This window comes from Trachurus trachurus (assembly GCF_905171665.1).
Source record: "Trachurus trachurus genome assembly, chromosome: 7".
NCBI classification, from domain to species: domain Eukaryota; kingdom Metazoa; phylum Chordata; class Actinopteri; order Carangiformes; family Carangidae; genus Trachurus; species Trachurus trachurus.
Genome location: NC_139901.1, coordinates 5,233,581 through 5,249,588, shown reverse-complemented (window position 1 = coordinate 5,249,588; position 16,008 = coordinate 5,233,581). Strand labels below are relative to the sequence as shown.

General features: G+C 42.5%; 1 protein-coding gene across 1 annotated transcript in view; it reads right to left on the bottom strand.

The window, feature by feature from the left end:
• Window positions 1-2,272: 2,272 nt before the first annotated feature.
• Window positions 2,273-16,008, bottom strand: part of srms (src-related kinase lacking C-terminal regulatory tyrosine and N-terminal myristylation sites) — a gene marked incomplete at its 3' end in the record, with an annotated part of 32,000 nt that continues 18,264 nt past the window's right edge. Inside the window, exons 6-8 of the mRNA XM_083976302.1 lie at window positions 5,950-6,131; window positions 3,911-4,067; window positions 2,273-2,472 (exon numbers count right to left, since the gene is read on the bottom strand). Coding sequence (XP_083832428.1) covers window positions 2,273-2,472; window positions 3,911-4,067; window positions 5,950-6,131 — 539 coding nt within the window. The remainder of the gene's footprint in view (window positions 2,473-3,910; window positions 4,068-5,949; window positions 6,132-16,008) is intronic.

The following is a 16,008-nucleotide window of genomic DNA, read 5'->3' as shown; positions in this document are numbered from 1 at the left end:
GCAGAGCTTTCCTGCATGTCATTCCCCTCTCTCTGCCTCCCCCTTTCCTGTCTACCTCACTATGTGCTATCAAATAAAGGCAAAACAAATAAAAATAAATATAATATACTTAAAAAAATAAAAACAAATTCTAGTTTTGCCTTGTGTTCTTCCCCTGCCTGTACCCACCTCTTTGTCAGCATGACAAAGACAGTGGCTGTTACAATCGATAAATCACAGACACATTTCAAAACAATACTTAAAATATTTTATTCTTTGCACTACTAGTGTTTGGTACCTGATGGCACACAGCCTAAAACACAAAACTCAATCTTGTGATTTTGTGATTATGGCTCAAGTTTCCTGAACTTGGCTTTGTCTTCTGTAAATCTCATGCATAAAAGACCAAAGTTGCATTGTTCTTAAATTGCATTGCATTGCAACATTGTTGTACAATTTCATGATGTAGAAATCCCACTCCCTGTCCTCTGGATATGGCTGATTCACTGTGCTGTGTTTTTTTTTTTTTGCATTTGTGTTGATTTTTGTAGGTTTTTTTTTTACCATCCATATTTTGTAGTTTTAGTGTGTGTACAGAGTATATAGTGTAAACATTGGCACTCAAGTTGTAACTGGCCTTTACCGTGGGCCTGCAGAAGAGCTTTAATAACTTAAGGTCTGTACACATGGCACTAAGGCTCACTGGCTTCTCAAGCACAGTTAAATGTATTACAGGAGAATCAAAACAATTTCCATTCTAATCTAGAGACACTGGTATCCAGATATATTAGATATGTAACATGTTGCCAGAACCTTCTCAAATCCCTGTAACAAAAGGTAGGCTGAACAAAATACTAAATGCCTGTGGTTAATAACAGCATAAACAGTGTACAGCCATGCTAGGGCCCCCACGATGCCAAAGCAGGTGGACGGATGAACTGTACAGAAATATACATTGATCTTTACAACTACTAGAACTAAAACATGTAAAAGTGTGTCCCGTGGGGGTGCTACAGTCATTTTGACCCCTGATTAGTGCTGGCATGCTACAAGGTTTTTCAGTGTAGTAGGCTACATTGCCACGCTGTTAGATCTTAGCATGTCGGCTACTGTATGCTAATTTGTATCAATGCAGTATATGAGCATTTTCAGGAAATATGCTTATCCTCCCTCCTACCTGGGGATAAATAAAACCACTGGCATGTGTGTAGGTGAAATAAAGAGGTTGAGTGAAACATTTTCTTGATTACCAGCCACAGTTGATTGGTGAGCTCTACAGGGGTTGATGGGTGTATTGTCTTAGCTTTGAGCTGAACCAGGCTAGCTCTTTTCTCCTTGCACAGCTAATATGGCCCTGGCTCTGGCTTTTAATTAACAAAAACACAGAAGAGTGGTGGCAAACTTCACATCCGACTCTCTGACTGGACTGATTTATATAAAAGAGTTATGGGAGGTGACGATTGTTCCTTTCCTTCGACCAGTTGAAGTGGATGGTCCTAATAAGATACAGCAAAGGTGGTACAAGATGTTTTTAGATTCAGCATTTGAGAATTGTGAAAAGTCCGTACATAGCATGTTGTAAATCGATCTAATATGTGATGAAGAGATCTCTCTGTCCATATTTGGACCAACCATCTGAGTGACTGACATCTGCCTCCCATGCACCAGGCCCCCTAGCATGGCTGAAAACCCAGAGAGCATATCATATTGCACAACCCTCACATTTTTGCACTGGCTTTACAAAATCAAGACAGGTGATCAGTTTAGACCCCAACCTGTGATTTCATAACATTTCAAAGAGTGCGTTCACAGGCGTGGCAAATACAGAAGTAACAAAATATCATTTATAAAACACATAAGGGTATAAAATTAAAAACAGTTGGTGCTGTGAATGTGCTGAGGGTTTTAGTGTAAAGGAGTGTATTTACACACCTTTCTCAGGCTGTTTTCAGTCATTCTTGTTTTTCAGCCTAAAAAGCTGAGTGTTTCTCATTTTCCTGCTCTGTTCCTTCTTATTTGATTGAGCGAGCATCCTCTCTATTGTCTCTCCATCTTGTCTTCTCATCCTCATGTCCATTTCTGATGCTCTTTGTCCCTCTGTTCTTTCACACCTCTGTGTTTTTTAAAAGTACATATACCCTGTGGTGGAAGTGAATTTTAAAGGGAGTAGAGAATACTTCTGTCCATTTCTCTTCCCCCTTTAATTCCTCCTTCATTGTTGTGGTCCACCTGTCAGTCAAAGACCAGTAGACGAAGATCTGCTCTATGCACCATATAATATGTGTCCATCTTTTTATACCTCTATGGTCTTGAAATATATCCTGGCATAGATTGAATCCAGTTGGCTGTGCAGGGCGTGGAAGGAAGGTCTCTTAGAGGGCTCAGCAGCCCAGCAGTCCATCATGATGCGGTAAATGTTTTGAGGACAGCGGGTGGGACAGGGAAGCCGAAACCCTGATGACAACAGATCCAACACCTCCTTGTTGCTTTTTCCTAAAGCGAGTTAAAAACAAAACAAAGAAACTAAATGAATTCAGAAAGTTCAGTCATGGTTTTAAAAGGTTCTTAAATTGTAGCGCTGGTGTTACTCAATATTTTTCATATTGCCAAAAAATCCCATAAAGAGACCAAAACATTATCAGCCCTGAGTCTCATCATTCCTGCTTGACGACAACCATTTTTAAAGGTAGAGTCTGTAAAAAAAACAAAATGTAGACTTATACAAAAGAATTCCTGTTTGATGTTTTGGTGTAATCAGGACGTTTCTGGGCGGGTAGTGGGTGTGTTTTCTCCGCCACCTAGAGTGTGGGCTCAGGTGGAGCCACTGCGGAAGCTAGTCTTTCAGCGGCAGGCCCGGGTGGAGCGCCGGGGGTATGGGCGGGTATTGGATTTATCCCAAGTCTGATGGCCCTGGGGCGGTGTTTAACTCAGTTGGTGGAGCACCCGCCCCATGTGTTGAGGCTGTGGTCCTTGCTGCGGGCGGCCCTATCCTGCGTGTCATTCCCCCCCTCTCTGCCCCCCCATTGCCTGTCTCTCTCTCGACTCTCCTGTACATTAAAGGCAAAAAAAGAGCCCCAAATCTGATGGCCCTTTGCTGCATGTCATTCCCCCTCTCTCTGCCAACCCATTTCCTGTCTATTCCAACTATCTTGTCAATTAAAAGCAAAAAGGCCCAAAAAACAAAAAACTGTAACAAACAAACCTACAGAGTCTACCTTTAAATTTAGGTCATGAATACGAATATAAATATAAACATATCTTGGCTAAAAATAAAGTTACAATTTCCGTGCTGGGGGCTGTAGGTTTTGTCAATTAGTTTGGGACTATTTGCACTGGGATTTGTTGACAATAATAAAAAACTGAATATTACAAGTTTCATCTTTTTTTAAATATCTTTTTTCCGTGTTCAGCTTAGTCATTTAGTAACTGATACAGCATTAAAAACAAAGCAAATTCAATCTACGCTATGACAAAGGCTCAGTTAAATCTTTCCATATACTTTGATATAAAAACAAAAAACAAAAGATAAAATAAGATAAAAGAGTCCCTCTCTTTTATCTTATTTTATAAAAGATAAGAGGCAAACATTGTACATGTTCTTGTTTACTAAAATGGTGGATGTCAATGTGTTCTGTGTTTATTATACATAAATCTAAGTTATAAAAAAAGACTGCCCATTTGGATATATGCACCTGCTCTTTCCAGTGACAGCACTTCACTAACAATAATACTGCAGGACAGTACCCATAAATCCTTTATGTAGCTGTGCATACTTAATGCATTTCATTATATTTTTCCAGTGGTTAATATAAAGTTTAACACACTGGGGGCAATTGGGAACAGAGAGCAGCAGTTTATAGAGTTGCATAAATGCTGCTGTAGCATAACAATAGCTTAGATACTGTAAGTTCTATAAAGGGCAACTCTGTACCTTCATAAGGCATTTTGCCACGTGACATCATCTCATACAGCAGCACGCCAAACGACCAAACATCCGATTTGACAGAGAATCTCTGGTAGATCGCCGCCTCAGGAGCGGTCCATCGCACCGGGATCTTTGTGTTTCGACTGGCTGTATAAACACTGTCCTGAGGAGGAAGAATATGCAAGGTTAATATGCGGTATACACACGAGAACTTCAAGAAAGCCCATTTGAGCCCAACATGTAAGACTACATCTCCCATGAATCTCCAACCCATGGCACTTATACCGTATACCCCAATGAGTGAAAATGTCCTCGACTGGCAAGGAGAAATATTTAGTATTTAATAGCTAATTTTTAATTTTTTTAAAAACATTTTTTAATTTGGACATCCAGTGGACACAGTGTTTGTACTCATTAGTTGAGTCATTTCAGCTCTGAGTTTGGTCTCCACCAGCTCCTGCAGAAATATCTGACTCTTCAGCTGCTAAATCCTGATGGTGTTCAGCTCATTGTTAAAGGATAATTACCGTTTTTTACGACCTGGCCCTTATTTCTAGCATAAAATATGATCATTTACTCCCCCAGGTAACTTTGGTGTCATTACAAGTCGTTCAGACGAAATTAGATCCAGCCGAGAGCCACGTATATCAGTATAATGCGAGAACACATTATCCTAACTGTATTTTCTGGGTGTTACTTCTCTAAGCAGGAAGTGAACATTGGATTTATCGGAACCTTTTTTTTTTTTTTTTTTAAATAGCTGCCTTCTATGTCTTTAAATGACAGTGAAGAGCAACAAGGGTGAAATTATATAATAATACAATTACACATATATTAGTACACTTACTAATAATATATAATAAATAGTTACAGGCTGAAAAACCCAAGCAACAAACTAAAGGATGCTGAATCATGCAGAGTTGGTTGATCATTCTCTGCTGCTTTGTCTCTTTCACATTACACACAGATTTTTGATCCTTTGTTGATATAAAAATATTGCTTCTTGAAGCTTTAAAGAAGCATGGATCACTGGTTTTCTTTTTTTCCTGGAATATGAAAATAATGTCATAGAAATATTTATTTTTATGTGTACAACAGCGCTGGGCTGAAAAGATTTAAAGGTCTCGTATACTAAACCGGTGGATGTCAATTGTGTTCTGTGTTTATTATACAGCAGATCTAGGTTATATACTGTTACAGTATCAAAGCTCTCAATCCACAGAGAAATGCACACAGTCTGTATTCAGAAACTGAGTTTTAAATGAACTGTCAAGACATATGTAACTGTGTGATGTCACAACAAAGCACAGATCTATCTTCTGGATGGATTCGTATGCAGTGTATACAAAATAAAACACAGGATAGCTGTAAAAAGTGAGACCTTAAACACTATTAAACACAGTGAAACAAGACCAACATGATGGTCTTATTGTCCAAAACACTGTTATTACAAAATATCCTATTACAAATTTCAGTGGAAACATGATGGATAACAACTGTTAATAGTCTTTTAAAAAGTGAACTTATCTTAAAATATGAAATTCAGTGTAGACAAACTCTGGTGCACCTGTGAAATGTGTGTATTTCCTTCAAAACAAAAACTGTGCCTACTAGATCAAATGCAGCAGACACTTCGCTGTATTTACAGTAAATACTGTTGTCTTGCAAATACTGGGTTAATGATGTATTCATGTTTAAAAGACACACAGCACATGAAGCTGTCCCTTTCTGAACTAATAAATACTAACATTTTAGAGGCTCCGTTTAAATAAAACATTTCATTTGTTTTATTATACACAAACAGATTACACAGATGTGCAGCAGCTTGCATTTTTAACATGACGCTGAACTGATAGCAGGAGGGAAGCACACTATATAAACTATACATGAGTTTACATTGGAGCAACAAAGCACGTTATGCATATTTAAAAAGGACACAGATAAACAACTAGCGTCATTCTAAAAGACAAAAATAGGTCTTGACAGATGAGGAGTTTCTCTCTTCCTCTTTCACACAGACACACAGCCCCCCACCCCCTCCTTACCTTAATAATCCGAGCCAGTCCGAAGTCAGCCACCTTGCAGACCAGATCTTCTCCCACCAGGATGTTCCTGGCAGCCAGGTCTCTGTGGACGATGTTCCTGTCCTCCAGGTAGGCCATGCCCTCCGCAATCTGACTGCCCATGTAGATCAGGTGAGCAGAAGTCAGCACTTGGCCTTCAGCAGCTGAGACAACACACAGTGTCAGGTGTCATGAGATGTGCTTTTGACGCAGCTAACAAGACTAAACTTTTACAAACAGCCGGGGCTTCATTCACAGATTTCCTCAGTTAAACCAAACAAAGCATCTACAGCAGCAGTGACCGAGACTGAACGGCAGCAAAATTATACTGTTTCTGTAGGAGGCCGTAAAAATGCATTTCAAACATGTTGTATATAGTGTATTAGTATTATTTTTTCTTATTTTGTTTCATTTTTACTTATTAACTAACTGTTATCATTTTAGAATGTTATGAGTTGTGGGGCGCGAGGCAGTGGGCTGTTGTCATGGGCTTCTGTTGCTATGGAGCAGTTACAGTAGCGACATGAACACAAAAGTTGTCACTGTGTATCTCTCCGCCCTACAGGTAAAGAAATAAGTTAGAAATAGTAAATATTGTTGTTTATCTTGGGTGCTGTTGCTTGTTAAATGTGTGTGAGTGTTAGTTTTACCATTTTTAACCGTAGTTTTTGCCGTTAGTGTAATTAATTAATGTTTAATGTTTCGTTGTTGTCGTCGTGATGAACGTTATATGTAGAGTAGCCGTTGTAACTGTTTTCGTTAGTACCGTAGTCGTTGTGTTGTTCTGTGATTATATTATATGTGTGAAATAAATGTTGACATGGAGCAGTTACAGTAGCGACATGAACACAAAAGTTGTCACTGTGTATCTCTCCGCCCTACAGAGGCGTAACATTTTGGAGGCACCGCTGGGATGAGAAGGCTTGAGGAGCGTCCGAAACCCGTAGGAGAGCCTCTCGTCTATCATCCCCCAAACTACCCAGGCATCAGAACGGAACCTGACGGAAGCGACGGCGGCGGTTACCGACGGCGGTGGTGACGTACCTGACGCATCAGAACGGAATAGGACGACGGCAACGGCAGCGGTTATCGACGGCGTTGGTGACGTACCTGACGCATCAGAACGGAACAGGACGACGGCAACGGCAGCGGTTATCGGCGGCGTTGGTGACGTGTATCCTGACGCATCAGAACGGAACCCGAGGAAAGCAACGGAGGCGGTTTACCGGCGGCGTTGGTGACGTGCATCCTGACGTGAGCAAAAGACACCACTAGGGAGCAGCGAGGACCAATTAAGCCAGATAAATCCCCCTTTTTCATTGCTTTTACCAACTCATCTGATGAAGATGGAATCTGAATTAGAGAACCTGCAGCTGGAAATTAAAGGAACACTGTATAGGCTGACTGTTGAGCAACTGATTAAAGTGTGCAATGCACTGAAGATCTCAGGATTAGGAAATGAATGTGTAGCTGGTAAAACACGTAGCCAGTTAATTTCACATATTACAAAATACCTAGAACGGGACGAATTGGCTGATCTGGAAGATGAGGGCATGTCTGACCTTCTTATTGCCCAGGACATTATTACCAAAATACAAATGACCAAAGAGCAGAGTGCAGGTGATGCTCTGAATCAGAGTGAAGAACAGGAGAGCCTCCAGAGGGAAGTAGAGGCACTAAGACTGTCACTGCGAGAAAAGGAGAGAGCAATGCATGACCTGATGGTGAATAGCCTGACCCCTCCTCTGCGTTCAAACGTCCCAGTACAGGCTATGGCTCCAGCATCACCAAATGGCTCTCTGTGGCGCAAAGACTTTAAGATATCAGGCCTAATAGGGGAGCCTGGACAAAAAGACAGACTCACCTTCTCCAGCTTGGCCAGGCAGATTGAAAATGGGCTCAGCAAAGGATACCCAGAGTCAGAAATCACAGATGCAGTAATCCGTGCCATCACACCAGGTCTGCAGTTAAGGAGTTACCTTGAAGGAAAAGAAAACCTGACATTGCCTGCCCTTCGTAGAATTTTGAGGTCTCATTACCAAGAGAGAAATGCCACAGAACTGTACAAGCAACTCACTTCTGAAGTCCAGAGTAATAAAGAGACACCCCAAAATTTCCTGATCAGAGCAATGGACCTGAGACAGAAAATTCTGTTTGCTTCGCAAGAGGTTGAATCAAGTCTCAAGTATGACCCAGCACTAGTCCAGAGTCTCTTCATGCATACTGTTTTGACTGGCCTGCAAAATGACAATGTTAAAAGTGATCTCCAGCCTTATCTCCTGCAGACAAATACGTCAGACGAGCTACTACTGGAAAAGGTGAACACTGCATGTGCTAATGAAAAGGAGAGACAGGACAAAAAGAAACATTCAGCCCCACCACGAGGAACTCATGTGAACACTGTCCAGTCAAGTGAACCCCGAGTTGAAAAGAAAAACATTCCCCAGCACAGTTCAGCCACTGTTTCCCCTGATCTCCTCTCAGAAATTAAAGAACTGCGCTCTGACATGGTGTTGCTGAAAGATCTGAGAGCTGAGGTTTCCCACATCAAAGAAACTATCCAACAGTCTGCACCTGCACCCCCCCAGTCACCGTCTTGGAACCCTGCACAAAACTACATGCAGTTCTACCACCAGCAACCGTCAACAGCAGCACAAGAGTACCGACCAACACAGGGACCTGCACATGTGAGGGAAACGGCGCAGTTCCAGCAAAGGTTTGCACCCCAGCGATCTTACCCAGCACCACGTCCACGCCCCAGGTGTTTTGCTTGCACACAAGCAGGAGAAGAATACTGCCAGCATTGCTTTAGGTGTGGAAGTAGTGAACATTTCCGTGCTGGATGTAAAATGCCAAGACTGCCAAGACCAGAGAGGGAGAGCTCTTTAAACTAATGAGAGTTGCTTCCACGGGACAAGGAGCAACTTGCAGTTCAGAAAGGTCCCACTATTGTGCACATAAAAGGTACTGTAAGCCACATACATGTGCAGCTATTAGGGAACAGGAAAATCAGTCATGTGGGGAGTCCAAGCTCAGAAGAGTTAGTGACCAAGTTAAAACATCCACTGTGAGGGAGTTGGTAGGAAACAAGTGTACAATCAGGTGTTTCCTGCATCAGCAGCAATTTCAGGCACTTTGGGACACAGGCTCACAAATTTGTGCTATAGATGAGATCTGGAAAGAGAGTTACTTGCCTGATGTACAGTTAAGAAATGTTGCTGAGATAATTGACACAACTAACCCCTTGCAAATAGAAGCAGCTAATGGAACAGGAATGCCATACATTGGTTGGCTTGAAGTGAGCTTTAAACTCACTGCTAATGATGAAGAATTGTTTATACCCATGCTAGTGTTAAAAGGCAGTCAACAGCCTTGTCCCATCATTGGGTTTAATGTCATTGAACACCTAGTAATAAACAAAGTACTGGATCGGTCAAGACACAGAGACAAAGAAAAACTTTTGAAGACAGTAATGATAGCTTTCCCTCAACTCAGGAAGAATAAAGCAAAAGCCTTTATTAGTGCAGTGAGTGCAGGGCAGCCACGTGAATACACTGTGAGGACAGTAAATGAGAGAGTCAGTGTGCCTAAATGCAGCTCTGTCCAGATTGAGTGTAGGGTCCAGGCTCCACCTTTTAAGGAAGACAACTTTTTGATTTTTGAGCCTCAAGTGAACCCACAGTGGCCTGAAGGACTTGAATTTTACGACACCTTGATATCAGTAAAGGCAGGAATGACCCCAAAAATTGTGGTCAGTGTGCAGAATTCAGCTAGCTGTGACATTACTTTGCCAGGAAGAACAATTATTGGCACAGTACAGTCAGTTAGATCAGTTTATCCTGCCGACATCTTCAGGTCAGATTGCCCATCCGCTGCATCAGTCCACCAGATCCAAGCTCAGAGCTCCAGTGAGGACACTGCCACCTGTGACCAATGGGACCCTCCTGTCAATCTAGCTCACCTGAATGAACATCAAAGAAAAGCTGTTAGTCAGATGCTAAGAGAAGAATCACAATCATTCTCTAAGTCAGATGATGATATAGGATGTGTGGAAAACCTGCAGATGAACATTTCACTGAGAGACAATGAACCAGTGTCACAGGTATATCGGTCAGTCCCAAAGCCTTTATACCAAGAAATGAAAGACTATTTACAGGACCTGATAGCGCAGGGGTGGGTGGAGAAATCCACTTCATCCTATTCTTCTCCCATAGTCTGTGTGAGAAAAAAAGATGGCACACTCCGCTTATGTATCGACTACAGGGAACTCAACAAAAAGACCCATCCAGATCGCCACCCCATCCCCAGAGTACAGGACATCATGGACAGTCTGGGTGGGAACACACTCTTTTCATTACTGGACCAGGGTAAAGCATACCACCAGGGGTTTATGGGCAAGGACAGTAAACATCTTACAGCTTTTGTAACTCCCTGGGGCCTGTATGAGTGGGTGCGGATCCCATTTGGACTCATGAATGCGCCTGCAGCATTTCAGCGCTGCATGGAAGAGTGCTTGGAGGGATTGAGAGACAGAATATGTGTGCCTTACCTTGATGATGTTCTCGTGTTTAGCAGAACATTTGAGGAGCATGTCAACGATGTGAGAAAAGTACTGCAGCGTCTGAGAGAGAATGGAATAAGACTAAAACCAAAAAAATGTGACCTGTTTAAAGAGCAAGTACGGTACCTCGGCAGGATTGTGTCAGCAGAGGGCAGCAGGATAGATCCCGCCGATACTGCTGCAGTGACAGCTCTGAAAAACAAACAGCCACGTACTGTCGGTGAGTTAAGAGCAGTGTTAGGACTGTTGAGTTATTACAGACAGTATATTAAGGACTTTTCAAAAATTGCTAGCCCTCTGTATGACTTGCTCAAAGGACCTACAGAAACCGAGAGCCTGCAAGATAAAAGGAGGAAGAGGCAAGCAAAGCGAAACAGCAAAGGAGTTCCATCCAGCAAACCTATCGAGTGGACAGATGTGCATCAGTCAACAGTGGAGCAGTTGATAGACTGTTTAACCCAGCCTCCTGTCCTGGGCTTCCCGGAGTTTTCACAGCCATTCGTACTCCATACTGATGCCTCCAATCAGGGATTAGGTGCAGTATTGTATCAAAAGCAGAATGGAAAGCTCCGTGTAATTGCATATGGTTCTCGCACTTTGACTGTAGCTGAGAAAAATTATCACTTGCATTCAGGCAAACTAGAGTTTCTTGCTCTCAAATGGGCAATTACAGAAAAGTTTCGTGATTACCTGTATTATGCACCATCTTTCACCGCCTATAGTGATAATAATCCTCTCACATATGTACTTTCTACTGCTAAATTGAATGCAACAGGGTGTAGATGGGTATCAGAACTAGCTGATTTCCACTTCACAATTAAATATCGCCCTGGTAAAGAAAATATTGATGCAGATAGCCTGTCTAGGATGCCCATAGATATGGAGACATTCATGAAAGAGTGCTCGGAGGAAATGTCACATGAGACAATTGGTGCAGCTTCACATGCAGTTGAAAATCAGGATGAATCCAGCGTGTCATGGTCCATGGGCATCTCAGCAAGTTGTGCAACAGTGACTCTTAAACCCCCTGTCACACCGCTAACAACAGACCAGATCAGAGAAGATCAGAGGAATGATTTGGTTATTGGGCCAGTGATTCAATGTAAACTAACAGAGCAAAAGCCATCAGGTCCAGAACTGAAACAACTCTCCTCCCAAGCCATCCGTCTTTTCAGAGAGTGGGACAGATTAGAGATGAGCACAGATGGATTGTTGTACAGAAAAACAGTAAATAGAAAACAGCTGGTCTTACCAGAAGTACACAAGAGTACAGTGCTGAAGGAATTGCATGATGAAATGGGCCATCAAGGTGCAGACAGGACAATGTCACTCATACGGGACCGGTTCTACTGGCCTTATATGCAAAAAGAGGTAGAGGAGTACGTTATGAGAAAATGTGTGTGTCTGAAACAGAAGAAGCCATGCCACAACACCAGAGCTCCTCTAAGAAATATTGTGACAACACAGCCGTTCGAGTTGGTATGTATAGACTTTCTTCATCTTGACCGGTGCAAAGGTGGATATGAATATATCCTTGTTATTGTTGACCATTTCACACGTTTTGTGCAAGCATACGCCACTACATCAAAGTCAGGAAAGACTGTTGCAAACCTCATCTTCAATGACTTTGCCCTGAAGTTTGGTTTTCCATCACGCATCCACCACGATCAAGGAGGAGAGTTTGACAATCAGCTGTTCAGCCAGTTAAAGCAGCTCAGCGGAGTCACTGGGTCGAGAACAACACCCTATCACCCGATGGGGAACGGCCAGGTGGAACGGATGAACAGGACGTTGTTGCAGATGCTTAGAACACTGACTGAGACACAGAAATCAAATTGGAAAGACTCCCTGAACAAACTGGTGTATGCTTATAATTGCACACAATGTGAAGTGACTGGCTACTCACCATTTTACCTTTTGTACGGAAGGTCACCAAGGCTCCCGGTCGACATGTTCTTTGGACTGCATGCAGAATCAGGCTCTAGTGACCAGCGAGAATATGTGGAGAAGTGGAAAAAGGGCATGGAGGAAGCCTACGCCATCGTGAACCAAAATACCCAAAAAGCTGCAGAAAGGAGTAAAAGGTATTATGACACAAAAGTGAGGAGTTCAGTGCTGCAACCTGGAGATCGTGTCTTAGTTAAAAACTTAACACCCAGGGGCGGAACTGGTAAACTCAGGAACTATTGGGAGGACATAGTTCATACAGTAGTGAGACAGATGGGTCCTGATCTGCCAATATATGAAATAAGACCAGAGAAAGGTAAAACCCGCTCCAGAGTTCTGCACAGAAATCTGCTAATGCCCTGTGACTACTTGCCCTTTGAAAAACAACCAGAGCTTGTTAAAAATGACAAGGAGAAACAAAAAAGGGAACGCCAGCCTGTATCCAAAGCTCAGGAATCTGATGAGGAAAGCGATGATGAATATGAACTGCATTACAAGCCACTTCCAGATCCCAGACTGCCAGGAGAAAGGAATGAGACAGAGATTGAATCTGGGACTGAGCATGAACAGGAGCACCGACTAGTAGAGGACAGAGTTGGAACACCAGCTCCATCTCCATCACCAGCGCAGTCTTCCCGAGGAGAGCCGCCGGAGGAGTTGAGTGCACCTGCTGAAAGCCTGCCTGGAGAGGAAACAGACTCACCTACAGGAAACGTGCCTGATGAAGCCTCTCCTTCCTCCTCGTCGAGTGCTGCTGCGGAACCTGAGGAGACATCATATCAGCTACCAGCAAGACAGAGACATCCACCGAGACGTTTGACGTACGACCAGCTTGGCATCTCTTCCTGCTACAGTGTGCAGCCAACACCTCAGATGTTGCCTGTGTACCACGCACCTGGACTGGCCCCATGGCTGCCACCGCTACAGCCATACTATTTCCAGTCTCCTTCCATGTATGGACTCCAGCGAAATGTGAGCCTACAGACTTAACAAGTTTGACTGTTGCCACGGACAACATATGGACTGTTCACATGGACTGTTGCCATACACTACACATGGACTCTTTACACAGACTGTTGCCATGAACAATTACAGTGTGAACTGTTTACACTGACTGTTGCTATGAACAATATACAGTATGAACTGTTTACACGGACTGTTGCTACAGTATGAACTGTTTATACATGGACAACATAAGGACTGTTTGCACAGATTGTTGCCATGGACAATGAATGTACTTTTCACAAGCTGTTGCCATGAACAACATTATGGACTGTTTACACCCGGTGTTGCCATGGACAAGTCATGGACTTTCTACAGCTGATGGACTGTTTATGGACTGTTATGGACTGTTCACACAGAGACCAGTAACAATGCAGGGACATTGGTTCTGTGAATATGGATTCAGTGACCTTTGACCTCTACTATTTGTGCATCACAGAGATCGTCAGTTCCAAGTTGATAAGAGAATGTAAAAAAAAAAAAAAAAAAGAAAAAAAAAAAGTGGAAAATTGTCTTGGGTTAATTTGTCAGTGTTAAGTTCATGGTAATGTCGGGACGACATTATATTTTGTTGGGAAGTGTGTAGGAGGCCGTAAAAATGCATTTCAAACATGTTGTATATAGTGTATTAGTATTATTTTTTCTTATTTTGTTTCATTTTTACTTATTAACTAACTGTTATCATTTTAGAATGTTATGAGTTGTGGGGCGCGAGGCAGTGGGCTGTTGTCATGGGCTTCTGTTGCTATGGAGCAGTTACAGTAGCGACATGAACACAAAAGTTGTCACTGTGTATCTCTCCGCCCTACAGGTAAAGAAATAAGTTAGAAATAGTAAATATTGTTGTTTATCTTGGGTGCTGTTGCTTGTTAAATGTGTGTGAGTGTTAGTTTTACCATTTTTAACCGTAGTTTTTGCCGTTAGTGTAATTAATTAATGTTTAATGTTTCGTTGTTGTCGTCGTGATGAACGTTATATGTAGAGTAGCCGTTGTAACTGTTTTCGTTAGTACCGTAGTCGTTGTGTTGTTCTGTGATTATATTATATGTGTGAAATAAATGTTGACATGGAGCAGTTACAGTAGCGACATGAACACAAAAGTTGTCACTGTGTATCTCTCCGCCCTACAGAGGCGTAACATTTCCATGGAGACTGTTCCTTCTCTGATTTCTTCACTTTGGAAAGCTGGTAACATCAGGCCTCCAGGCGTTTTGGAGTTGTTAGAGTTGTTAGATTGTGTATTTGATGAGTTTGATGAGGGACAGGGGACCTGTACCGTTGTGTTTGCTGATCAGCTCGCTTCTCTGCCCCGCGGATCTCAGAACAACATGAACAGATAATTAAAGGTAATGGACCTACTGCTATTGTAACGGAGGTGCACTCACTCACCCATAAAGGACGTGCTAACCAACTTTTAAACGGTTAGCATCGTCGCCCGCGGTGCGGGAGACCAGGGTTTGAACCCCACCTGGGGCAGTCCGTACCGAGAAAACACAATGCAAAGGGCCAGATTGACATCGGCTACACTATGACTATAGGCATTATGGCAATAGGAGAATTTGCCGAAATGTTGAACTATCCCTTTAAGTGAACAATTTAAAGGAGACATATTATGCCTCTTTTCCACAAATTAAAATAGTTCCCAGGTGTCTTAAAGACATCTGTGACATGCTCTTTTCATCCTCTCAAAACAGCCCTGTTCAGAACGGCTGGTTTCAGTGCCTGTCCCTTTAAATGCAAATGAACCACTGCTTGCCCTGCCCCTTCTACTGGTCCCAGGTAGGGGTGGTATTAGTATTTCAACCTAGGGAGCCTGCACATTACAGATTTTCTTGTCAACTGCCACATTTTGAAGGCAAGACAAACACCCAAATATATGTTAAAGAGCCTTCAAAAAGTGATATTTCCATAATATTTCCCCTTTAAGGACACCTTAACGGTGTTCAGTGCCCCGCCCCTCACTCTGCACTTAGTGTTTGATTATACTAAATAAAAGATCATCACACTCCAGGAGCGAGTGACTCTCACAAAGCTAAATGTTTACTGCAGCGTCGATCAGCCAACGGAGGTCACATTAGAAAATCCATGTGATTACATTGCTCTCCTCCTGATGGCAATAATCAGCCGTAGCACAAAGCAGTTGCTAAGGATGTGATTTGCAAGTGAAAGCTGAAACGACAATAGAAACAGTTCTGCTATTTCCTCTGAGACACAGTCACACAGGTGAAGAGGAAATATGATCATAGACAAAAAAACAACATTAGGCTATTTAATTGTTTCCCCTCTGCATGTGAAGGCTTTCAGTGGAGAAGAGTAGAGGAGGTATTAGTAAAGCTAATTGTGCGCATAAGGCAGAGATGTACTGTAACAAAACACACACACACAGCAGGGGAAGTAAAGACCATCTGCTGCAATGAGAAATATCCGTGTCGAGCCCTCACACTTGCTCACTAAGACTCTTGTGATTAGAGCCTTTTGTGAAACGTCAGAACAATATTTCTCGGCCAGAACACAGATTATAATTCCATTTG